The sequence below is a fragment of the Schistocerca gregaria genome, chromosome 6, assembly GCF_023897955.1.
Source record: "Schistocerca gregaria isolate iqSchGreg1 chromosome 6, iqSchGreg1.2, whole genome shotgun sequence".
NCBI lineage: Eukaryota > Metazoa > Arthropoda > Insecta > Orthoptera > Acrididae > Schistocerca > Schistocerca gregaria.
The window spans coordinates 306,062,857-306,090,855 of record NC_064925.1 but is presented as its reverse complement, the minus strand read 5'-3'; the positions used below and the strand labels follow the sequence as shown (position 1 = coordinate 306,090,855).

Sequence of the window (27,999 nt, the reverse complement as noted above, 5' to 3'; positions counted from 1 at the left end):
TTCCCTGCTGCAGCAGGGTTTGTAACTTATATGGAAAGTAATGAATTGGTGAGTAAAATTTAGATATGTCACTTATTGGCAACTGAAACATCGAAAAACTAATTTTACACCTCAGCCAGATTTTACATGCAAACAAATTTTGCATGTGATTTACGATTAGCGCATGGTTCCCAGATGCTACCGGAGACACTTCCCAGCATATTTCTCTGTGTTGCGATCACTTTTTCGCCTTACGCCAGATTCTAAGTGCGGGTCTTATATGTACACGTAGGGTAACTTTGAACTTCTGAATCTCGGAAAAGGATAAAGACATGGAGAAAATTTTCAAGGTTGTTCGAGTTTGAGATCTTAGGAATACTGAATATATTGTAAAAATTTCAGCCATTTGCTGAGCATAGCCGTCTTAGAATACTCAGCTTGGTGTTGGTCCGGTGGTGACAGCGAAAATACAGTAAGAAGACAAAATTTTAAACTTGGCTGCTTGGTTCAGTGACCGTTTCTATACTCAAGTTGAAACAAATAAGCTCTCGGTCACTATTATTTTTAGTCTTATTGACCAGGTTTCAACACTCCTAAGAGTGCCTTAATCAGAATTTAAAAAATTAAAATGGTCTATAACGTAGTTACAAATTTATAGGAAAAGATATTTATATAAAAAGTGTAAGTACTGACTAACATAAAAGACAGAAGCAGTACTGTTTTAATTCTGATGAAGGCACTCTTAGAAGTGTTGAAACCAGTCAGTAAGACTAAAAATAATAGTAACTGAGGGCTCATTTGTTTCAATTTTACAGTAAAGAGACCCTTTTTTGATGTTTTCCGAGGAATCGCCCATGAACTAATGGTGCCTCCTCAAGTCCCATCAAGTCCACCGGAGGCCACATCAAATGCAAAAAGGACTAACCGATATCCTCCATTTGTCTAAGCAGGAGGAAGTGTGTAATATTCAAAGATAGTGACACTAAAACGATTTTCTTTTGGATATATAAAGAGTCCGTACTCCAACGGATATCCAAAACACTTGACCCTACCTTTTTGTCGGCAACACAACCCGAGTCATGAGCACCAGAAAATCCCGTTTTATGCCCGGCATTTTGGAACATACTAAGTACACGTGGTATCGTATACATACTCATACCATATATCATAAGAAAACTGGATTATCAGAGTAGTAAAAGGCTTTTATAACGGCAGGATTTCACATGAATATTATCAATCACCTTATTGTAGCCTTTCATTGGTAAAAACGGATGATGTGTATTTTGTTAGACAAATTACGATGGATGATGTAAGTTATCCAAAAACGGGGGAACTTAAGACATCTAACAATGCAATACTGTATAACTGTGTCTTTGGAACATGCTGTACCGTATAAAGACGCAGGCCAGCATAATTAACAACATGATGTCTCTTCACAATTCAAAACTTACGTGCATTCTCAAGAACGTAAGTTGTGCGTATAAAACAAAGGGAAACAAGGGTACAGCGTCAGACACCATGTCAGTCAGTAGGAATTATGGTAAATATACAATTAACTAGCTCCTCGTTCAGACGAAGGCCCAAGGTGTGTCAACAGGCAGCTGTGTTATCCTCTGTTATATGGCGTTACACGGATGCAGTATAGAGTGGCATGCGGTCAGCACACCAGTCTCCCAGCTGTTACATGTTTGCAGTCTGGACGATCCTCAGTTGACATCACGAGGCTAGGCTAAGTGCAACCCGCACCAGTCGTCAACGTGCAACAACCACTCACTAACGGCAGGTGGCAACACTAGCGGAGAAGGGAATATTAGACATGTCGGAGGGACACGAAAAACACTGCAGTCGTTGTAACGTTGAAACAGAGCAATTTAGCTGGCGTACAAAAGGGTATGATTATTCGCTTTTCAGACAAGAGTGGAAGCATTTCCGAAACGGCTAAGTTTGTAAAATTTTTGCGTGCTCCCCTTGTTAAAGTATGCCGCTTCTGACAAAGCGGCACTATCCAACCTGGCAGCGAGACAACTGTGTTGCATCATGAGCCATAAATGATAGGGGGAACGACGGCTGCGGAGAGGTGTGCGGGCGAATAGACGTGCAAATGTTGAGCAATTGACCGGCAAGATGAACCAAAGGGCTACCAACAGTGTCTCATCAATGACCGTTCAGCAAACGTTGCTGCGTGTAGACCTCCGCAGCAGGCACCTGGTTAGCACATCAATGCTGACTGCTATTCATCGTCGACGAAGGCAGAGTTTTACACGCCAGTACCGCAGTTGGACGTCCACTGAGTGACGACAGTTGGATTCTTTAGATGAATCAAGTTCTATGCTCCATCATACAAATGGCCGTTGGCTTATATGACCCTGCAACAATCTCTGGAAGTGTCCAGGCAGGAGGGGGGAGCATTATGGTCTTGGGAACGTTTTCGTGGTATTCCGTGGGTGATCTTGTCATTCTGGAAGGCACAATGGATCAATACAAGTATGCATCTGTTCTCGGGCACCACGTTCACCTCTACCCGTAGTTTGTTTGTTCTTCCTTCTACGTGCAGGACAGTGGAACGTGTCACATACCTCATGACGTAACTGCGTAGTTCGAAGAGCATCAGTACGAGTTTACCGTACTCATCCGGCCACTGAACCCACCAGTCGAAAATCCTTGGGACCACCTCGATCGGGCTGTCCACGCCACAGAACCTGGCCCAGAAACCTAGCACAGCTGGCCGCTGCTCTGGAGTCAGGATGGCTCCACATACCTCTCAGTACCTTCCACAACTTCACTGACTCTCTTCCTGCACGTCTCGTAGCGATCTGTGCCACAAGAGGTTCTTATTCAGGCTTTAGAATGGTGGTGACATTAATTTGACTGAACAGTTCTTTTCTGGGGTGTTGAGGCCTGTGTTTGTATCAGTTTTCGTGGTTTCTGGGACTTATCTTTCAAAAAGATGATGCAAGGCCGCTTGTTGTCCGTGTTGTCCTGACCCGCCCTCTTCAGTACATTCTCCGCATCTCCCAGCCATTGCAAACATCTGTTCATGAGTTGCTGAAACTCTGACACACCACAGCCGCCGACTCCCCTCTCCCCCCCCCCCCCCCCCCCCCCACCCCAGCCACTACGCATGAGTAACTTTTTGTAAAGAGTTGAAGCAGCATGGAATATCGTACCCGCATCTTTCTCCCAGCTCACTGTTCTGTCATGTTAGAACCGTTGTTGTTACTATACAGGGTTAGGCAGCTAAGTCATAATACCCCTTGTATCTCCCCAACAGAAATAGATACAAAGATGACGTTTGGACAGTGAATTGCAGGGACAGGGGCTACTTGAATAGATCGCTTTTCATATTTGTGCTATTTTTTTATTACAGAGATATGAGGCCATCTTTGTTTTTTATGGAACCCTATGTTAAATTTTAGCGTAATATAATTGGCTTAAAAAGACGGTTTCAAATATGTGTATATCACAATATTTATGCGAATAGTTTTTGAGACACAAATAAGTTCTCGTATCGTGTTTATCCTTAATGTACAATGTCTTGACAGATTCTGCCCGTAATAACTAAAGGCACACCGGCGGATGAGGTAAATGCGTGTTCAAAGAAGTCAGTCTTATGGCAACATTCTAAAAAATTTAATGTAAAAACAAATCTGTTCATGCAACTGTTCAGTGCTGCAGAAGCTACACAATACGCGGGATGTCCCCCTCAAAATCGGCGAAGATCGTATTGATACAGCTGCCAAGTCATGATTACATTACATCGTGAATTCTGTAGTATTGTACACAGTACATTAGACTTAGTGAGCAAAGGTTATCGTGAACTCCAAGAAGATATGAGAAATAACGAATGGTTGAGTGGGAGGGCAACTATGGAGCCGACTAATTAATTTTTGAGACAGATAACTCAAACAATTAGGTCGCAAGTAGGAGGAGATATTGTAGAGCACCTCCCTGTTGATAATATCATAGACACTGAACAAGTCATACCTTACTCTATGAAGTTTCTTAACTTTTTGAAACCGTCAGCAGTGTCTTCTTATAAACTGAGTTTAAAGTTTAGTGATCCAGTCCCCTTAGTGATAAATCTTGGTGCGACCGTAATGTGTTCGACCCGGGAGTAAGCCTGTTTGAATTCTGGTGGTGAAAAAGAAAAAAAAAAACAGACTTTGCGTCAACGTCCTGGTTTAAATACGAAAACTCTCCGCGGTGTCTCATGAAGTGAGGGCATATGACATTGCTAGTTACCTGTCCGTCGGATGAGGACGTTTAGCTTGGCGGCACCCATGATGCTAATTGCGAGGTGTAAGTTACGTGCTGGCCACGGATTTCACCGTCTCCCTTCTCTCATTATCATCATCATCATCATCATCATCATCATCATCATCATACAACACAAACTTCACACTACAGTCCACGCAAACACACACACACACACACACACACACACACAAAACGTATACGCAGTCTTACAAATACTGCAATGGAATTTGTTGTAAACAGTAAACAGAAGAATAAAAGACAGAGTGTATAATGGTACCCGCTTCCAAATTACACATCTGGGGCAAAATATTGTTAGGGCTACTACAAAGCTCAGCTAAAGGAAAAAGTGTTTCGATTCAACAAATCTCAATTATTCCGACGGATCGATCTTTTGAATTTAAAAGATTGCTAATGTCGCTGAACATTGCTTATGGAATGGCCATAAATAAAGCCGAAGGGCACTCACTCCAAGTTGCCGGTGTTCTTTTAGGTAAAAACTGTTTTTTTTCTCATGGACAACTGTATGTGGCATGTTGACTTGTACCAAACTCACAAAATATCTATGTCTTTGAAAAAGATGGCAAGACGAAAAACATTGTTTATATAACTATGTTAAGATATTGCAATAAATAATTGATAAGAAAGAAAATTTTTTGTAGTTTTTAGTATTTTTAACTATGATTTGACATGTGGCAAAAAATAAAAAGACATTCATTATGTGCTTATGCACATTTATTCATACAAACATATATTCATACACACACATGTACATACCTATGCCACTATATACACAGATATTTTTAAATTACTAACATACTGCCTCACCATCACTTATCATAACAGAATTATTGATATGCGAGAGCATCCACAGGTAACAGCTATATAATCACTGCCTCTTTATCTTAAGTACGCTTATATGGTGCGAAATAAAAATATTCGTAACTCTACAAGGAGTGATGTAGAAACTATTGTGACACTGGACAAAAAATTTGAAGTGAAATTGTGTAAATTGCATGATTTTGTGTTAGCTATATTTATTTCAGTATAAAATGATACAAAATCATCATCTTCGTGAATCTTTAGCTCTAGTTTTTTTTATAAAAAGTAATCTACATTTTTGTATAAATAACTCACTAACTAAATATACATTCATGTTCCAAGATCCAGCATAACAAATTTTAAGTGAATAATTACTTGAATTATATTATGTGTTATGCATTGATAAATTTCAGTGCCACTCTGGAGGTACAAAAGTAAAAAATTAAGAAAAAACGAAGATGATAATATTACATGAATGAAAATACTTTGTAAGTCTACTTTGTGCCAGCACTATGTAAAGCACAAAAGAAAATATACAAATTAACTGCTCACAAATGTATACAAAGGATTACAAATATTAAATGTCCATATGTATAATATATACAATTACATATTGTGTTCAGAGATAAATTCAGAACATGACCATTTTTGGTTAGCTTGACATCTATACACATACTCGGGAACATCTCTTGCGATAGTCCAGCAGTAATCTGCTAACATAGTAGGACTCCACTTTCCGGCATACCTCTTACGAAATGTGACAATATCTTGATGAAATCGCGCCCCACGTTCATCACTTACTGCACCACAATCTTTGGGGAAGAAGTCAAGATGATTATGTAAGAAATGCAACTTCAGTGGCATGTTCCAACCAACTTGTTCATAAGAGACAACATGTTATCTACAATCTCCTTGTAATTTATTGCTCGTTTGTTCCTTAAGAACTGTAAACAGACTGTCTTAAAACGTTTCCATGCATGCTTCTCATCACCTTGTATGATTCCATCAAAAGTATGGTCTCAAAAAAGCTCTTGAATCTAAAAAGATGCCCTTGTTTACTTTGGTATTAATTAAGTAACGAAATTTTTGCCTTAAGTACTTAACTGCGTCACCATCTTTGTTCATTCCCTTAAAGTTTTTCATGAGACCCAACTTAATGTGCAAGGGCTGGAGCAGAATCTTTTTAGGGTCTTCTAGAGGTTCACTCTTAATGTTCTTTATACCTGGTAGAAGAGATTTTGTGGTGGGACCTATCATGTTTACTGTAATGAGATGCACGAGCTCGCTAACTGCGTACCTCAAAGCAGTGCAAGCACTTTCAAGTAACCACAAATCTGCCATTGAGAGTCATTATACTTGATGGATTCTGGTAAAATTTTCATGATATGGTATGACTCTTTCATATGCACACTATGCCCAACTGGAATAGAAGGAAGATCATTACCAATATGTAAAATCACTACTTTTAAGCTCAACTTAGAGTCTCCACTCATCAGGGTTGTAATTAATTCTGAGAGCCTTCATTAGACCATTTTTGTCTACTCATGCAACAAGACAACCTTGCATGTTAAAAAAGGAGTGGACTGTTGCTCTCTTATGCGGTAGAATGAAACATTTACTTTGCTTTCCATAAAAATGCGCTGCTGCAGTCTTAATGCTAAAATCTCAGTCTTAGCTTTAGAGAGCTCCAAATCTCTAGTGAGATCACTTAACTCATTTTGATACAATTTTTGTGGATCATCAGTTGATGATATATTTGGAAGAAACTCTGGATCTTGTGACATACATGGTTCAGGACATTCAGCATCTCCGTCAGAAGTAATCTTGTACTCTGTCGGTGGTTCAGGTATTGGCAGTCCAACCCCATGTAGAACTGGACGTATGGCAGATGGAATGTTAGAATAGTTCACTGTCCGCTTCTTCCTCTTAGATATTCCATTCCTGATAGGAGGAACCATACAAAAATAGCAGTCACTGATATGGTTAGTTGGCTCACACCAGATCAGGAGCACTGCAAAGGGCATTGAACGTTCTTTGCCACACATCCAGTTCCTGAGGTTGCTGGCACAAGTGTTGCAGATCACATGTGGAGCCGAGGGTTTTTCCTGATCACCTATTTTACACCCAAAATAACAACAGTAAGCTTTTTTAATCAATGGAGTTATTTGCTGTTTTTGTGAGGCAAATGTCATTTCTCCACACACATAGCAAAACGTGTCAGCACTGTTAACACAAACTCGTCGCATTTTTCTTCATTTCAATAGCAGTCAATTTTAACAACTGGTAGTTAATCTGGAAACAAATGTGCAAAAATTATTACATGCATTAATAAAGTCACTGAAACTGAAGAGGAGGGAGTCGAGTCTCGGTCCGGCACACAGTTTTAATCTGCCATGAAGTTTCATATCAGCGGACATTCTGCTGGAGAGTGAAAATCTCATTCTGGTGTTTATATCAAAAATATTGCGCACAGCTAAGACCAGGGACAATAATATAATCCATTGTTACTAGTTATTATGAATTTGACAAACCATTATATTTTTTTTATTTTAAACTTAATATAAAAATCCTTACATAACTATTTCTCCATAATAAAACGATGGAAAATGAAAACTAGAGCTAATTTTGAATTGTCTTTGTGCTGTTCACGATCAATACATTAGAACTGATAGGAACTGGCTATTTTCATTCGATATACATTTTCATTGTTGCACAGTGTAATTAAAGACACAGTATACTTGAATGCTTGTGGTGTTTTCACATTATTATTCTGTCTGTGAATTAATGTAAAAGTATCAATAATTTATAATTATGGGCTTTCTTTTGAAATTATTTTGCAGATCTGAATACACATCGGCTAGAGATTGCCAAGAAACTGGGAGTGGATGCAACTGTCAGAGTCTGTGAAGGCATGGAAGAGACACAAATAGCGGCCGAGGTGCAGTGTCAGCTAGGGGGACCCGCCCATGTTACCATCGAGTGTTGTGGCACCGAATCTTCCATCAAGCAGGGCTTACTGGTAAGCTTACTTGTCTCTTTCATTCCGTCAGAATCAATTACAACAGAATGCAGCAGAGTATGGAGGCACTGCCTTGACGTACAATACTCCACTACAGAGTGACTATAAATTACAAATTACTGTTATCTTAAGATTATTTGAAGGGGTGATATAGATGTTAATGAGCCAAAATATTATGATCACCTGCTTAATAGCGTGTTGGTCCACCTTTGGAATACAATACAGCAGATATTCTGCGTGACATAGATTCGACAAGTCATTGGTAGCGATCACTCAGTTCCAGTAAATTAAGCAGCTGGTGGTTTGTTGACACGATGGTGTCACCTGATAGCGTCCCAAATGTAATTCATCGGACTAAAGTGAGGTGAATTTGGTGGCCAAGTAATCAACTGGAGTTCACTGTCATGCTCCTCAAACCACTGTTAACAGGATTCTGGCCTTGTGACATAGACAGTAATCCTGCTGGAAGATGCAGTTGTAAGGGGTTTATTTCAATAAATGATGATGAGGGATCCTAGACGGGTCCGCCAAATGTTGGGGGTTTTTAACAAGAATGCTTTTACTTGTTTACTTTCCCTGCTGGATCGGGTCGTCGGCTCTGGCTGAAGGCCTGTTATGAGACCCAACCTGTTAATTAAAACTGCCCCTTTTCTAATTTTGATTAATATTTAATAACTAAATAGTGTTCAGGGAACTGATCACTACTAAACAAACAAGGACAGCACTGAACACATTTATTGAACAATAATCTTCCTAAAATCAAACTGAACAATTGTAAGGTGTCAGGTAAATCCAACACCTTACATGAAAACCCTGACATGATAAGCAAATCCAGTAGTATATCACATAGCTCCGATTAAATCGTGACATTATATTAACCAAAGTAATACGAGTAACGAGTGAGCAAATGGAATACCACAGACTAACACAAGAATGCCTAAATGCATGTCGTACCTTCCCACCGTGAGGCAGACGCAGTTCCGAGGGGAGAATCGAGGACAGAAGCCGAGAGCAGAACCGTGTTAAGCAGATAAGGGAGGGGCTGGGCACCCACGTCGCGAGCCTACCTGTACAACTATACAACCCGCACGTTTTAGCGTCAGGCTTTTTCGCATCTCAGGTATGTCAAGGACAACCCCCAGCCCATGTTAAAAGCTAGAGCCCTCCAGAAAAACAGTATAGATCTTACGATAACACAAAAAGGGCCACTACCACCCGCAAGTTTTAGCGTAAGCGTTTTCGCGTGTCTGTTACATTAGGATCACTCCTCAGCCCATGTTAAAAGTTAAAGCCCTCCAGAAGAGCAGTATAGATCTTGCGATAACGCTAAAAGGACCACACTAGCTGCAGGTTTTAGCGTGATACTTTTTAGCGTCTCTGTTACGTTGCAAACTTTAAAAACATTGCCCCACCACGAAAAGTATAACGTTTCTCATTGGATAGACAGAATTTTTGTAGGCGGAGCTTAAGGTTAACATTGAGGCCCTGATTGGTCAGATGAAAACACAGCCAAATAGTTTTTTTAAACTGACTTCGGTAAATTGTAGTAAGGAGAAGTTAAGAGAGTTCCGAGACGGCGAGCTGGATGGCTGCTGCGCCGGCCGCTGCCGCCCTGACGCTACCTAAACACCGACAAGGTAATGAACGCACGCGATGCCGCATTTTTGAGCGCATAAGGCTTCACTCAGAACTGCAGAAGTCTCATCTGTTACACCACCTTTTTGCGTAATACTAATGGTGATCGTTAATTAAAACTCGTGGTGTTCACATTTGCCACTTGAAGAACAGATCTGAAACGCGATGATTTTTCTTTTATATAGTTATTGAGAAGCCACATCAGCCACTGTAATTTACGACAAGTTAAATAAGTAATTAAAGATAACTGAGGGTCACTGTAGACCATTTTGATAGTTTTCTCTTTTGTGAAGCTTAAATTTAAACCTAAATTATATATGTGATATGGCATAGGTCATCCTTCGATCGATTGTAGAACTTGGAAACCCATTTAGGGAATATTCGTTCACATTTTTGTTGAACGCAGTTGGTTTTTACCATCCTGTATTAAAACATTTCCTTTTATCAGTAGTGCAATTTATAAACTATGTTTTGTGAGTAGAATAAAATTTCCAATGGTAAACTTATCTGCTTTTTCGACGTTATTTTACCAGCTAACTAAAAATAGGAAAGCCTTGAAACCTTTCCACTAAATTTAGTTAGTATTAAGATTCTTTTACAGGGAGTGCAGTGGAGCTGACGCTGAGATCATTTTGTATTTGGTTATATCATCGCTAGTCTCACTGAACTCTTCTGAATTCTACATGTCATGTGTGGTCTGGCGTCTCCTTACCAGCAGCAGGTCCCAGGTTCAAACTAGTTAATTCCCTAAAAAACACGCTCAGAGCGTCGTTGCGCGAAAGTGGTAGGGAGACACGATATAGTACAATCAGACACCACCATGAATGTTTAGAAAATGACATACATTTATAAGTCATAAAATCAAGCTAGTAATGGCAGTAGCCCTTAAATTCCAAAACTAACTCTTAAGGTCGGATAACGCATCTGTACTTGTTATTTTATACTCTTTCCCCTTGTCACACTGCATAAAATACGTCAGACGAACCTACTTCAATTACCAAATTCTCAATAAGGGCGTGGCTGGAAAACTAAGCTCTGGTAATCACAGGCGTGCGTAATATACACTCCTGGAAATTGAAATAAGAACACCGTGAATTCATTGTCCCAGGAAGGGGAAACTTTATTGACACATTCCTGGGGTCAGATACATCACATGATCACACAGACAGAACCACAGGCACATAGACACAGGCAACAGAGCATGCACAATGTCGGCACTAGTACAGTGTATATCCATCTTTCGCAGCAATGCAGGCTGGTATTCTCCCATGGAGACGATCGTAGAGATGCTGGATGTAGTCCTGTGGAACGGCTTGCCATGCCATTTCCACCTGGCGCCTCAGTTGGACCAGCGTTCGTGCTGGACGTGCAGACCGCGTGAGACGACGCTTCATCCAGTCCCAAACATGCTGAATGGGGGACAGATCCGGAGATCTTGCTGGCGAGGGTAGTTGACTTACACCTTCTAGACCACGTTGGGTGGCACGGGATACATGCGGACGTGCATTGTCCTGTTGGAACAGCAAGTTCCGTTGCCGGTCTAGGAATGGTAGAACGATGTGTTCGATGACGGTTTGGATGTACCGTGCACTATTCAGTGTCCCCTCGGCGATCACCAGAGGTGTACGGCCAGTGTAGGAGATCGCTCCCCACACCATGATGCCGGGTGTTGGCCCTGTGTGCCTCGGTCGTATGCAGTCCTGATTGTGGCGCTCACCTGCACGGCGCCAAACACGCATACGACCATCATTGGCATCAAGGTAGAAGCGACTCTCATCGCTGAAGACGACGCGTCTCCATTCGTCCCTCCATTCACGCCTGTCGCTACACCACTGGAGGCGGGCTGCACGATGTTGGGGCGTGAGCGAAAGACGGCCTAACGGTGTGCGCGACCGTAGCCCAGCTTCATGGAGACGGTTGCGAATGGTCCTCGCCGATACCCCAGGAGCAACAGTGTCCCTAATTTGCTGGGAAGTGGCGGTGCGGTGCCCTACGGCACTGCGTAGGATCCTACGGTCTTGGCGTGCATCCGTGCGTCGCTGCGGTCCGGTCCCAGGTCGACGGGCACGTGCACCTTCCGCCGACCACTGGCGACAACATCGATGTACTGTGGAGACCTCACGCCCCACGTGTTGAGCAATTCGGCGGTACGTCCACCCGGCCTCCCGCATGCCCACTATACGCCCTCGCTCAAAGTCCGTCAACTGCACATACGGTTCACGTCCACGCTGTCGCGGCATGCTACCAGTGTTAAAGACTGCGATGGAGCTCCGTATGCCACGGCAAACTGGCTGACACTGACGGCGGCGGTGCACAAATGCTGCGCAGCTAGCACCATTCGACGGCCAACACCGCGGTTCCTGGTGTGTCCGCTGTGCCGTGCGTGTGATCATTGCTTGTGCAGCCCTCTCGCAGTGTCCGGAGCAAGTATGGTGGGTCTGACACACCGGTGTCAATGTGTTCTTTTTTCCATTTCCAGGAGTGTAGGATTAAATGCCGAAGCTGAGCATCACGTTACCAAATGCATCGTTGTGGACAGGTCAGCAAGCTGCCAATGGCGTCTACGTCGCCGAGGAGCCTCAATTGTAGCAAAAATGAATTTATTTTCGCGAACAGGCTTCCTGTTCGTAAACTCCTATTCAAAAGCTAATTATGCTTTCTTTCCAATCGTCTCGCACTCGTTAAAACGGGACTCACCAGCCCAAAGGCGGGCAAAGTGTGGCTCAAAGAAATTGCTCTGCTCCTGTCTGCTTCCTGTGAGACAGTATTCCAAACCGTAATTAGCAGAATCAGCCTGTCTCTAACGGTAAAACATGACAGTTCCCTTAACTGAATACTAGTTTCAGTTGCAGCTGGCACACTTATGCAAAGTCCTGCATAGCACACTGAAAAGAATTTACTCTCCTACAGCAGAGCCGAAAGCACGACGTCCGCTCGCTACAGAAGCTAAGACGCTTCTCCTCTGATAACAGCTCCAAAAGCTTCCCTCTCCAAAATCAGCACCCTCGCGCTATTTTCCGAGCTGGCCAATCCCTGGCTCTAGACCAGCACATTCGCTCCCACTATTATTTCCTGGCTTCTTCCAGCCAATCAAAATATTCCGCATCTTACTGCGCCTATAATGTTCTGGAACAAACTGAAAGTCCGTTCAAAACTGAACCCACCAATCGTGTCTCTCTGTTCGTCCTCGCGCGGGAAAAGGTCATTGCAATAGCTTAACCGCGTTTCTTAGAAAGCCCCAGAAAACGTTAAGAATCGTGGGGAGGCTCCCATAGGCGCCAGCTCATCTCGACATAGTGGCGTCGGCGTAACGTCCAGCGGCAACGAGGCACCTGTGTTGTCCGCACAATGGGTGCCTACCTGCTCCGGCGGCGCGTCTCCCCCAGTGGGACGCTTTCGCATGCCGACTCGTAATGGTCGGTTGTAAACTTCCGCACTCCTCTGCCCTGCGTTTGAGCAGTACCGCTCGTCCGCGCCATCCAAACTCCGTGAAAATATCACCTGAACCACGACTTCATGCAACATGCGAATTTCTTAAAGTTAATACGCGTCTTATGCAGTCTGATAAATAACATAATAACAGATATCTAACTCGTCTTTTCAACAATTATTATATTACAGTAAGGTGCAAAATACTGCTACCTTACACAGCCTACGTATGGAAGATCTCAAGCATGAAACGACGCATGTGCTCTGCAATAATGTTCACATGAACAACAACTCTCGTGCTACCTTCGATTATTACTACAGGTCCCAAGGAAGCCCAAATGACTGTTCCCCTTAGCAAAATACTGCCTCCACTAACCTGCGTCCGTGGCATAGTGCCGTTCGCCTGGATGATGAATTATCAGAATACGACCGTCGACCTGGTGTAAGAATAAAAGTAACTGATCCTACCAGGGGATGTATTTCCACTGATTTACTGTTCAATCTCGATGCCCATTGCATTGACGATTTCGTAGAGCAAACATGGGAACACGTATGGGTCATCTGCTGTGGAAGCACATGTTGAATAATATGCGCCGAACGGTGTGCTTCGAAGCCCTTTTGCTTACTGCGGTGTTATACTCTTGTCATCAGATGTGCCTCATATCGCCGCCTATTCTGCTTTACAGAGCGGGTAATTTATCAACCTCCACGTTCTGTGAATGGCGTGGACGTTTTAACATTTCAGCTCCTCAACACCAAATTAAAACGTTCCACTTCAATTTGTTTGCACTTATAGCGATCCCAGCTTCCTCAACCAAATTAAAACGTTGCATTAGGAGGTGTCTGCTTCGTGAAAAGGTCTTGAGTTCATATTGACGACAACAAGTAATTCTTCATTACAGACGTTTATTTAAAAACAGAACTGACAGGCTTCACAGACTCAACAACTGACTCTCAGAGCTAACCGCACTGCATATCCGAACTGGCAACTGACAACTCCTAGGTGTATTAATATCTTTCCAAACAATGAGAGTCTTTGACAATGTTTTGTTTACAATACGATAGCAATTCACGACTTAAAACTAAATTAGACATTACAGAATTTTAGTACAGATTAAAGTAAGTAAAAGGATCAGTACATATAAATTCTTAAAAGCATAATTTCCAAATAGATTTTATAACATTTTTCTACCAGCTTCTGGATAACCTTCACCAGATTTGTACCGATGTTTCCAGAAATATCATGACATTTGATTCTGGATATTTCTTGAGTGATTTAGAACAACTATTTATATGTAAAATGATTTAAATCGTGTTTCAAAACGTAAATAAATCTTTTTAGCAATATTTCTTGATACAAATCGTCTTTCGAAATTAGGTTATGAAACAGTTTTCACAAGTTTTCGTATTTTTGCGATCATAATATAGAATTTCTCCATAGAAAGTTCCAGAAGTGTGCATTAAACGTTCATTTACAGACTTTCTGTTTAGCTGGTGAGTTTTTAAAAGTATCTTGTCCATATTATACGAAATAATTTAGCTCAATACTGATAATTTATACAGTTAATCAGAGCTACAGCAAACAGTGAGTCTTTCTTTTACAAAATGAAATATAATTACAAAATTGAACGAAAATAGGTTACTAACACTAATATATATTTACATTAATTCTATTTTTGTTCTTTCTGTGCAAAATGTCCTAATATTGACACAGTACAATATGTAAACATCACCAAAGTTTCCCTTTACATTTTGCATATCTGTATCGACATCCCCTAAAAGTCTACAGTATCGAATACTTCAATATGTCCCAATATGTCCTGTAATGTTACAACGTCCAACACCTTGTGACCACCCGTGTATTCTCAGAATTTAATATTTGCAGCCATTCTTCCATAGTTGCTGCATCAGTTATTTTTATTACGAAGATCAGAATAAATATTACCAGTGTATTGCAACATACTATTTATTTTGCTTTAAACCAAACATATTTCGCCCATTGGGTACTAGATATTATCAGTGGTTTATAAAATAAAAGATAATTGTTTCACCCTACCTATTTTGTTACAATACATGCAGCGTTCACTGGCAGGCCATTTAGATTACTGACTTATCCCTCACTTTAATGTTTTGTATTCTTTTCGTATCTGCATTGGCTTTTGTTTATGTACAAGATGAACACAATATAAGCTTCCAGTCAACCATACTTCTAAATAAGGCAATTCACTGGACTTAACTTTGCCGATACGCACTACACCTGACCTTAATGCAGACTTACACTACCGGCCATTAAAATTGCTACACCAAGAAGAAATGCAAATGATAAACAGGTATTCATTGGACAAATATGTTATATTAGAACTGACATGTAATTACATTTTCACTCAATTTGGGTGCATAGATCCTGAGAAATCAGTACCCAGAACAACCACCTCTGGCCCTAATAACGACCTTGATACGCCTGGGAATTTAGTCAAACAGAGCTTGGATGGCGTGTACAGGTACAGCTGTCCATGCAGCTTCAACATGATACCACAGTTCACCAAAAGTAGTGACTGGCATATTGTGACGAGCCAGTTGCTCGGCCACCATGGGCCAGACGTTTTCAATTGGGGAGAGATCTGGAGAATGTGCTGGACAGGGCAGCAGTCGAACATTTTCTGTATCCAGAAAGGCCCGTACAGGACCTGCAACATGCGGTCTTGCATTATCCTGCTGAAATGTAGGGTTTCGCAGGGATCGAATGATGGGTAGAGCCACGGGTCATAACACATCTGAAATGTAAAGTCTGTTAAAAAGTGCCGTCGATGCGAACAAAAGGTGACCGAAACGTGTAACCAATGGCACCCCATACCATCACGCCGGGTGATATGCCAGTATGACGATGACGAATACACACTGCCAATGTGCGTTCACCGCGATGTCGCCAAACACGGATGCAACCATCATGATGCTGTAAACAGAACCTGGTTTTATCCGAGAAATGACATTTCGCCATTTGTGCACTAAGGGTTCGTAGATGAGTACACCATCGCAGGCTTTCCTGTCTGTGATGTAGCGTCAAGGGTAACCGCAGCCATGGTCTCCGAGCTGATAGTCCATGCTGCTGAAAACTTCCTCGAACTGTTCGTGCAGATGGTTGTTGTCTTGCAAACGTCCCCATCTGTAGACTCAGGGATCGAGACGTGGCTGCGCGATCCGTTACATCCATGCTGATAAAATGCCTGTCATCTCGACTGCTTGTGATACGAGGTCGCTGGGATCCAGCACGGCGTTCCGTATTACTCTACTGAACCCACCGATTCCATATTCTGCTAACAGTCATTGGATCTCGACCAACGCGAACAGCAATGTCGCGATACGATAAACCGCAATCGCGATAGGCTACAATCCGAACTTTATCAAAGTCGAAAACATGATGATACGCATTACTCCTCCTTACTCGAGGCATCATAACAACGTTTCACCAGGTAACGCCGGTCAACTGGTGTATGAGAAATCGGTTGGAAACTTTCCTCATGTCAGCACTTTGTAGGTGTCGCCACCGGCGTCAGCCTTGTGTGAATGCTCTGAAAAGCTACTTAATTGCATATCACAGCATCTTCTTCCTGTCGGTTAAATTTCGAGTCTGTAGCACGTCATCTCCGTGGTGTAGCAATTTTAATGGCCAGTAGTGTAACTAACGGATCGTGGGAGCTGTAAAGGCCAGCTGTGGAGTGGGATACTGGATTGAGGAGGAAAACTGAATGGGTGGTACGATGGTGGACGCACTTGTGTGAAAATAATAGGGTTCACATGTTATCGCTTTATTGTTCATTAATTGCAAATGTTCTACTAATGTACAACAATTTATAATCAGTAAATATAACCCCAACATTAAGCGCATTACCAATGTGCGCCCCTATACAAAAGCCATGATTACACTGCGATGACAAAAGTCGTGGGATACCACCTAATATCGTGTCAATCTCGTTTTCCCTGGTGTAGTGGAGTAAGTCGACGTACCATGAGCTCAACAAGTCGTTGGAAGTCCTCTGTAGGAATATTGAGCCAGCCATAATTGCGAAAATGTTTCCGGTACAGGATTTTGTGTACGAGCTGACCTCTCGATTATGACCCATAAATGCTGGATGGAATTCATGTCGGGCGATCTGGGTGGCCAAGCCATTGCCTCGAATTGTCCAGAACGTTCTTCAAACCAATTACGAACAATTGTGGCATGTTGTTATGAGACACTGTCATCCATAAAAATTTCATCGTTGTTTGGGAACATGTCGTCCATGAATGGCTGCAACCGGTCTACAAGCAGCCGAACGTAACCATTTCCAGTCAATGATCGGTCCAGTTTGACCAGAGGACTGAGTCCATTCCATATCAACTCAGCCCAACACCAGCTTGCAGAGTACCTTCTTGACAGCTTGGGTTCATGGCTTCATGGGGTCTGTGCCACACTCGACCCTACGATCAGCTTTTATCAGCTGAAATCGGGTCTTACCTAACCAGTCGTCTATGATCCAGCCACTATGGTCCAGAGTCCAGGAGAGGCGTTGCAGGCGCTATCGAGCTGTTAGCAAAGACACTCGCGTCGGTCGTCTGGTGCCATAGCCCATTAACGCCAAGTCTGGCCACACTGTCCTAATGGATAGGTTCGCCGCATGTCCCATTTTGATTTATGAGGCTATTTCGCGCAGTGTTGCTTCTCTCTCACTAATGACAACTATACTCAAACGCCGCTACTCTCGTTCGTTAAGTGAAGACCGTCGGCCACTGTGTTGTCTATGGTGAGAAATAATGACTGAAATTTAGAATTTTCGGCGCGTGCTTGACGCTGTGGATCTCGGAATATTGGATTTCCTAACGATTTCCGAACTGGAATGTCCCATGGATGTAACTGTAACGACCATTTCGCGTTCAAAGTCTGTAAATTCCCGTCGTGCTGCCATAATGAGATTGGAAACCTTTTCACACGAATCACCTGACTACAAATGATAACTGCACTATCCTTTCATACCTTCTGTATGCGACAATCCCGCCATTTGTCTGTGTGCATGGCCCTATCCCATGACTTTTGCAACCTCAGTGTGTTAGTGTAAATGTGGATTTAAAATACTCTGCTGCACTGAGTAATGGCAACGGCCTTGCCGCAGAGGATACACCGATTCCCGTGAGATCACCGAAGTTAAGCGCTGTTGGGTTTCGCCGGCACTTGGATGGATGACCATCCAGCTGCCAAGCGCTGTTGCCATTTTTTGGGGTGCACTCAGCCTCGTGATGTCAATTGAGAAGCTACTCGACCGAATAGTTGCGGCTTCGGTCAAGAATATCATCATAACGACTGGGAGAGCGGTGTGCTGACCCCATGCCCCTCTTATCCGCATCCTCCTCTGAGGATGACACTGCGGTCGGATGGTCTGACGACGGAGTGAGTGCACTTAGTAATACTGTTGAAATCAGAAGCAGACTCACTGAGTTTAGCTCGTTGGAAGCAGAAGTGCCCTGATGGTTATGTATCTATTCAGCATGGCACAAAATGCCTTTCTATGGATTTGCATTTTGTTGAGCATGCTTTGGACTCTTCATCGTTGGTAGATTATTAGAAGAGTGAATTGCTTTTGTGTTAGTCACATCAGTTAAGATGTTTAATATAGCACCGTTGTAGTATTAAGCGGGGCGACCAAGGTTTCGGCTCAAGAGACATGCATTTCATGGTGTTAAGCCTAGCTGCACACTTTCCCCGCTGCCACGGCAAGCTGTCTGAGCGAGAGGAGGACGACGAGGGGAAAACTTTGAAAGTGCCACATTTAGATGGCAATGCAGTAGCACTGCACACGACTTGGTTTTATGTTTCACATTTTTCAACAACGTAGATGACAAGGAACACATATTTTCAGTATTATTTATTTTTAACTCGCTGAAGACATAATTTTCATCTGGTAAAAACTGTCGGCATACGGACAGACATAGAGAATTTCAGAGGTTTCCGCATTCAGGTTGCCAGGTAATCGTGACTTACTTAGTTTCATAATCTAGAAGAGTTTTTCACACACATATGTTGATGAAAGTAAGACAGCACTTTCGCTAAATCATATGGGGACGTGGGACCTCTACCTGAGGAAGACAATGTAGACATGCTGGACAGTTTTAACGTAAAATAATTCCCTTTTAAATCGGGAATTGCACTGCAGATCAGTCAGTTCCGATGATACAAATGTATGCTTTCAACTGAAACGGCACTCGGTCCCGAAAACAACTCGAAAACAAGTGTAAGATTTGCAGTGCCCTCAAAATGTTGACAAAACTGTGCTTGTAATTGTTTCAAGGTCAAAACGAATTTGTCAGAACTTGCATTTCAATTAATTCCAGTGAAATTATGGAACTATATTGTGTTTGTCAGAAACTGTTCCTTCTGCAAAGGAATTTTGTATTTAAATGCATCTCTATCAAATCAGAAACACGTTGTTTCTCACCTTGCAGTGTATCATTGTGGACAGTGTGCAGTCAAGTCCACTTAAAATGCGAGGTGAGCAATATATTCCGGATGTTTTAATTTTCGTTCCTGCACTACTTTTTTCTTCATAAATTCAACAATAGCGGGTTTAAAATCGAAAAATCGTTCCAGGCTTGCCTCTTACTTAACCAACGTACTCTGCATTAATATATAAAGTCTTCATGCCCTTATTTCAGTTCCATCGAAAACTGTTTCAACTGACAGTGGAATAATACGTGTGTGTTCAAAAATTTTACTAATCGTCCCACCAATTTCTTAACGCCTTTCATGCCTAAAAATTTAGCACAAAATGATTATTGCTGTTTCATTGTGAACTAAATCTTTAAATTCTTGCTACATGATATTGTAATGTCGTTTCGTAGCGTCTTTTCAGTACCTATCGATCATGCGACTACATAAAAGATACTGAGAATTCTGGTCACTCACTTCTGTCAGTTTTAAAGGCTTGTGATGATAGATCGCTAGATTGTCTCTTTTTGTGCAAACAGCCACTGGATCTGTGAACGTCCTTCATACCACGGACAAATTGCGAAGGGTAAACGGAGTTGACACCACGATTCCGTCGAACTGATGAGAGTTGTGCCGACCGAAAACTGCCTCACCGCAGTACTAAATGGACTGTCACGCTGTACCGAATCTTTCCGGAAAGAACCGAGCAAAGACGGGAATGGCCGAGCCACAGCTCACACGTAGCCTACACACGATACCCAGCTTGCGAGCCTTTTGGCAGGCCGTGATCGGCCCTGGTTATGAGGATGTTTTGTGAAATAAATTAATTTCTTGCGAACTGCTTATTCGAATTTCCGAAAATAGGATCAACCACCCAGTTGCCTATCGTTTGCTGTCCCATCGACTCTTTGCGCTCTACCAGTCGATTTCAACAAACAGCAAAAACTCTTTACACATCCGTCGCAAAGTTGATGATGGTCATGTATTAGGGATTGGACCTCACCCTCTCTAAGGTGGAAAGACTGACGGACAACAATACCAATTTCGTTGTGGACACCGAAAGCATGGCGAAACTATGCAGTTGTTTACTAGTTTTGCCTTCTAGTTTATATGAGGCTCGTAACTTCATTAGTGGCAACTATTTATTTACAATTTACACAAAACAGATACAAGATGCAAAGTTTTACTGTTCTTCAAAGTAGTTATCAGCATGTGTAGAGCCTGTCTCCAGCGGTATGGAAGTCGTAGGATATCCTTAGCAGCACCGATGCTGACCAATCTCTGTAGAATGCCATGAAATGCTTCCTTCAGTTTAAGAATCAAACAGAAGACGCAAGGGGAGGGAGGTGGGTGATACAGGACTTCCCAGCCCCATCCATCAAACAAATCAGTCACAACTTGGGCCGTATGTGTCCGAGCACTGTTCTGCAAAATGGTGGGCAGGTCCTGCTGAAAGTGTCGCCGATTCTTTTTCTCAGCTGGACACCGGCTGTGTTCCAAACGTAAACAGAGGAGAGAAAGAGAGGCAGAAGTAGCTACATTTTCTGAATGACCCGCCCACCATTTTCCACGACAATACTAGGGCGCATGTGATGCAAGTTGTGACTGGTTTGTTCGATCGATGGGGCTGGAAAGTGCTCTCCCACCACATTCACCAGACTGAAGCCCTTGTGACTTCAGCTTGATTCCTAAGATGAAGAAAGCTCTTCATGGTATTCGCTTCAGAACTGTTAACGGAGATTCGTCTGGCGACAGACCTCACTCCTCTAAGTGTTAACATAACTAGCGCACTTAGGTTATCATACTACCTCCAAATCGCTGGTAATGGGCTGTATACAATGCTGGTGACTACTTTGGAGGACAGTAATACTTCGAAGCATGTATCTATTTTTTACAAGTTGTAAATAAATAGTTGTCACTATTAAGTTTCTAACCTTTGTTGTCTTCAGTAGAGCAGATTTTTGTCTGATGTTAAGTTCTAGCAATCTACACTCTACATTTACGTGATTACTTTGCTATTCACAATAAAGTGCCTGGTAGAGGGGTCAATGAGCGACGCGCGGGAAAAACGAGCACTTATATTTTTCTGTGCGATCCCTGATTTCTCTTATTTTATCGTGATGATCATTTCTGCCTATGCAGGTGGGTGCCAACAGAATGTTTTCGTAATCGGAGGAGAAAACTGGTGATTAAAATTTCATGAGAAGATCCCGTCGCAACGAAAAACGCCTTTGTTTTAATGACTGCCACTCCAATTCACGTATCATGTCTGTGGCACTATCTCCCCTACTTTACGGTAATACAAAACGAGCTGCCCTTCTTTGTTCTTTTTCGACGTTATCCATCAGTCTCATCTGATGCGGATCCCAAACCGCACAGCAATACTCCAGAATAGAGCGGACAAGAGTGGTGTAAGCAGTTTCTTTAGTAGACTTGTTGCACCTTCTAAGTGTTCTGCCAATGAAACGCAGTCTTTGGTTTGCTCCACCCACAACAGTATCTATGTGATCGTTCCAATTTAGGGTATTTGTAATTGTAATCCGTAAGTATTTAGTTGAATTTACAGCCTTCAGATTTGTGTGACTTATCGCGTAATCGAAATTTAGTTGATTTCTTTTAGTACTCATGTGAATAACTTCAGACTCTTTTTTTATTCAGGGTCAATTGCCACTTCTCGCATCATACAATAAGCATAATATTGTAATTTTGCCCACAGGCTACACGCTATGGAGGCACCTTCGTTCTTGTGGGTGTGGGCACTGACAACGCACGCTTGCCTCTCACTCCCATATTCCATGAAGTGAGATTTATTGGATCTTTCCGTTACTCCAATGCGTAAGTGCTTGTTTATTATAATGTTGGAGAATTCAAGCAAACCGCTGGATATAGTTAAGAGTTTTAATAACAGTGCTGTTATTCCTTAACAGTACCATGTCTGTTTCTTATTAGAACTATGATGTTTACTTCTGTAATGACATGTACCTCTTCCAAATATCTTATTACGTCTATAGTTCAGTACATTCACCCAGGTGCAACTGTATAAAGAATTAAATTCAGAAAGTAAGAGTATCTATGGAGTGAGCATAGAAATTCTTCAACCACAAAGAGAAATTAAATCACAATTAAATCCAGACCATTAGCTGCTTACAGGCGTTGATAAATATCAACAGGAACAGTTGAAAACGTGTGCCCCGACCGGGACTCGAACCTGGGATCTTCTGCTTGCAGAGCAGACTCTCTATCCCACTGAACCATCGAGGACAGAGGGGTTAGTGCGACTGTACGGACTTACTATCTCTTTCCACATTTCCAACTCTGTCCACACACTACATTTGTAGTGTCCCTGCCCACTATACTCATTACCTGCGGTAGTCAAAAAAATGGTTCAAATGTCTCTGAGCACTATGGGACTTAACGTCTATGATCATCAGTCCCCTAGAACTTAGAACTACTTAAACCTAACTAACCTATGGACATCACACAACGCCCAGCCATCACGAGGCAGAGAAAATTCCTGACCCCGCCTGGAATCGAACCCGGGCGTGGGAAGCGAGAACGCTACCACACGAGCACGAAATGCGGGCGGTGGTCAATCTACCGATTCCCGTAAGAGTTTGGGCTATGTGAGTGCACCCGCACTGAAGGAGATCATTGGCCGGTAAGCCTTATCTATATGAAGATGTTATCTGTTCTTTGAGACATGTCCAGAGTTTCATTTTAGCATATTAGGAAGCCATTTCGAAATGACTAGGCAGCATAATTGATTGAACCAAGATTCGGCAGTACATAGCCTAAAAAATTACTTTGGTTATCCGTTCTTTTCTGTAACAAAAAATAGTGATATCAGAGCTGTGACGCTTGTTGCAAACAAGTGAAATGACCTCTCGTGCATTTATTCAAAGCTGTTCGCCAAATTCATTCCATGTATCGAATGCATATTATTAAGATATTTATAAAACGCATCTACAGAAACCATGATACTTTTGAATGGGATTTGCCATTGTTAGCAATATAGTAACACTGAAAATCTACAGAACACTTACGGGCAAAAACCGTGAGCCTCACTATAGTCACGTGACTTTTCGAGTCAAAGAAACTGGCTGGACACTGTTGTTGGAGACTTCGTCTGGCGCATGTCCTTTTATTTAAGATCACTTCCGCAATTTCGGTGTTGATTCTGATGAGAACAATTGATTTGGATAACACAAACGCCAAGACCCCGAGCGAAGAAAATTTTCGACCTAGCCGGAAATCCAACCCGGGACCCTTCGCTAACCAGACACAAGCTGCGGATTTTGGAGCCAACGTATGTTGCCGAGAAACTCCCTGTTTTCTGCATCTGAATGCTCACTCAGTAGACATTCCTACTCTATACCTAAGTTCTGATTTGCAATTGTTAAGAAAAACTGGAGACATGTACCAAATGCTAAAGAAAATTCCAAAGAATAACGCTTTTAAAATGATGATGTTCAATGAATTTAATTTATCTTTAGCGTTTGCTGTTGCCCCGTGATTATTGTGAAAACATGGTGGAATCAGCACAGTGAAATCCGGACAGGAAGTAACACAAAGCAGTTCAATCGGTAGGGGTCACAAGCAGGTGGGCCGTGGTGTGTGACGCCAGCGTAAACTCTTAGGCCGTGCTTCACTGCATTAAAGCGTATGGACACACGATGCACACATGTTTAACTCATACGCAGGAATGAACTAACCGAGATTTACATGTTTCAGTGAATTATTATTAAGCTTCAAATTACTTAGACTATTTTTTGTATTGCTGTTGAAATGCTAGTGTAAAGCCTCTGAAGGACATGAACCTCTTTCGCCATTTCGGAGGGCACCACTTTTTCTCTGGCGAAGAGGCTCACACAGGCTTAGACCACATAGACACGTAGTACGGAGAAACCTCATTTCAAAGTCTTTAACTGTATTAACAGGTTTTCTTTCTCGATTCTGGAAAGTTATGTTAGAACTTTTTTCAATTTTTCAGTTTTTTTCTTTGGTCACTCTCAGTTCACTTACCACCGTTGCATTTTTTAAATAGCTTTCATTCTGAGGAACTTGTATGTACTTCTGAAACAAATTGCAGCAAAGTCCTCAATTCCTGGATGCTTCTCGTTTACAACGTTATTTTACCTTACAACTGTTGGGGTACGGTCAATAACATTGCTCTGGAATCACTGAGAATTCCATAAGACTTTCAATCGGTTTCTTGCGTTTCGGAATAGTATTGAACAGCTCACTTTTTAAATCAATTTCATAATCCGAATCCATTAAACCGGCCGCGGTGGTCTCGCGGTTCTAGGCGCTCAGTCCGGAACCGTGAGACTGCTACGGTCGTAGGTTCGAATCCTGCCTCGGGCATGAATGTGTGTGATGTCCTTAGGTTAGTTAGGTTTAAGTAGTTCTAAGTTCTAGGGGGCTGATGACCACAGATGTTAAGTCCCATAGTTCTCTGAGCCATTTGAACCATATTGATCAGAAAGGAGCATTTTCGACTGAAAACAAAACTGCACATTTACAAACATTTATCCAATTTCGTTTTGTCTCATTGTGTTTAGTAAAAACTTGAAATTTAGTTCCTGACTTACTCAGTTGTCTGCTGTGGTTAGTACAACTGGCGATCGCACAGCAAACAATTGTTTTTCAGTTAAAAACTTACACTAAGAAATCCCTCAATATACTGACACTTACGGCGTAACTCTACACAATCTCCAGTCACTAATAAAACTTTACACTGCCATAAAGAACCCTATTTTTGCTCTTAACCACAATTACATCACAATACGATAGTATTGTGGCGAGGGGAAATGAGTCTGAATTTGTAGAACAGTTCAGAGAGTGACTTCGGTCCGCTAAGGGCAATGGTAATATTTAATTATAGTAACACTGGTAAATACGTTCCTGGATTCCAATATTCTTGTGAGTCTTGTATGTATCTGATAACTTTTGTGGTGTTTAACTGTCAGTGCAATTTAGCGATCTGTGCAAAATAATTTTACTGCTGAAAGTCTCGTCTGCAGAAAACAATGGCGGAAGGATTGCTATGAACAATGTACCCTCTTCTATTCTGGGAAGCATTGGAGCATCTCTCTCGGTTCTGGGCCGTGCCACAGCTATGCGTCATCCCGTATGGGAACAGTGTGATAGCGACTTGGAGTTCTGTGACGCCAGTATACCACTCGAAATTCTAACTGTATACATGGAAATATACCCTACTTTCACCCGCAGTGCTATGAGAGCAATGGCTCGCATTGTCTTGTGTGTGGCAGTGGCTCGCAGCTACAGTGGCAGCTGCGGTGGGGTTAATCGGCGGCGTCAGGCGTCGAGTGGCACAATGTGTTTTTAATTAGCAATCTTTCGTTTATACTATAGTTCATCGATTTCACTGACCAACAGGATGCTGTGAATTAAGGCAAACTATCCCATACATGTGAAGAATACCGATTTAATTAATTTGCATAATTTTTCATATCAATGTTGTGTTAACAATACAGTAGTTAATTGGAGGGAGTGCGTGAGTGGGTGACATGGAGCAGAACAGCAGGTTATGTTCAGACCACTACATCAATATGCTTAACTGTGTGTGAAACACAGTAGAGCAGTTTAACGGGGTGGGAGACAAAGAAGAATGCACCAGAAATGGCGTTGAAAATCATGTGAAATTCGTAAAGTGTACCAGAAAATAGTGGGAGAACATAACTGATTACTTAATTTGGTATCAAAGGCTCTACAATAGTATAACGAAATGGAGGTGACATGGAAAACCAGTTAATGGAACCATAGGTTAAGTGCCGACAAAGGCCCAAACATTAGGTTAAGACACCCAGAGTACAGTGCTGAACATTAGGCTATGCAGCATGTTTGTCCCATGTAATTGCTTCTTGCAAAACCTACATGTTTCCATATAGCAGAAAATGATGAGCAAGAGAAATTCAACCCCCCAAAAACTGAATTTTTTATAAATAAACAAGATACCCTTGAGTTTCCTGTCATAAGATTCTTCCTCTCCACCAATTTCCATATATTCCATACAATGCCTTGAATCCCCTAAATTGTTAAAATAAACAATATTCCACATAATGTGTAAATTGTTTAAACAGTATTCCATATGCTGCAATCGAATACCCTTCAAAGAGGAAGAGGTGGCGGTCAGATGAATTAGGTTAGTGGAGGTGCCCTTTTTCCCTGCCATTTTCTTAGGTTAGTAGATGTAGCTTTGTCCTGATGGAAATTGAACTTCCTGCTAGGGGGGTATTTGTCACCAGAGAGGTTAATTAATTGATCCATTTAATCAAGTAGACAATATGACCTATTTGGTCCCACCATTTCCATAGGTTAGTAGAGTTCATTGTCCTGATGGAATCTGAACTTCCCACCAGGGTGTGGCACTTTCCCACCAGAGAGGTGAATTAATTGATCAATTTAATTGAGTAGTCAATCAAATTGATAAGAGTGAGTGAGGGGCCTATTCCAATAACTCAGACCTGAAAGTGTACCTGTAGCAGTAAGGGAGGGGGAGGGGTTGGGGGAACAATAGGTTCAGTGCCTGTCAATCAAAAGGAATTGGGGGTGATGTGGAATGGCACTTAACAGAACAATAGGTTAAGTACCTGTCAATCAAACGAGAACAAAAGGTTTGCTTCTGAATGCATACCCGTCCCTGATATAGGCAACCCGTACTAACAAAATGGCCCAGTTCTCTCCTGGGCCTACTACGTACACTGTGACAATTGCCAGCTACTGAGCACTGGTTGGGTTCACTCTGACGTCAGCGGCCGGGCTTGCTGCTGCGCATACATCTAGGAATTCCTACCGTGTATTCTAGTACCCATAAGTGAGAAGGAACGGAATATTAACAGGCACAAGTCTGTCGTTTTACATGTGTAGTTTCTTGACATTTGCTTTCTAAAATGAATGAAATTGTTTGCACTTAATACTTTGGAAAGCTACAGAAAATCTTAGCATTGATCAGATGAAACTTCTGTCATTCTTGGTCCACGATTTAAGTGATATAGCTCTGTTTCCAAATCTTACGTTTATGGCCAAGAATTTTACTTGCATCAGTAACTAAAAGTAATTATTTACAGCATCAGCATAGGCGCAACACACACTCTGCATAATTTCTCTTGACAAAAGCAGTTCCGTTCCATCATAGCAGCAAACCCAAGCACTTTCTACAGAAGTAGTTTAAATTACAGAATCTTATCAAAAGTACCCCAACAGTCACCAGCGTCAAAGGCGTGGGGTGGGGTTGAGGGAGCGGGGATCTTGTAGCGTTGTCAGTTGAAAATTTTTACAGCAGAGTCTGTCGGTCAGGAAGGCTCAGTGGCTTCGAATTTGGACATTACCTGCGCAGGTAGTCCATCAGGGACATTTCAACCTTCCTACAGCTCTCAACTCG

The 27,999-nt window shown here is 42.1% G+C and overlaps 1 protein-coding gene across 3 annotated transcripts in view; it reads left to right on the top strand.

Annotated features, from left to right (window-relative positions):
• LOC126277929 (sorbitol dehydrogenase-like) overlaps nt 1-27,999 on the top strand; it is a 142,014-nt gene that overhangs the window by 70,349 nt on the left and 43,666 nt on the right. For all 3 annotated transcript variants that reach the window (XM_049977504.1, XM_049977505.1, XM_049977506.1), the window contains 2 exons: nt 7,896-8,074; nt 22,312-22,430. In XM_049977504.1, the coding sequence (XP_049833461.1) occupies nt 7,896-8,074; nt 22,312-22,430 (298 nt within the window). The remainder of the gene's footprint in view (nt 1-7,895; nt 8,075-22,311; nt 22,431-27,999) is intronic.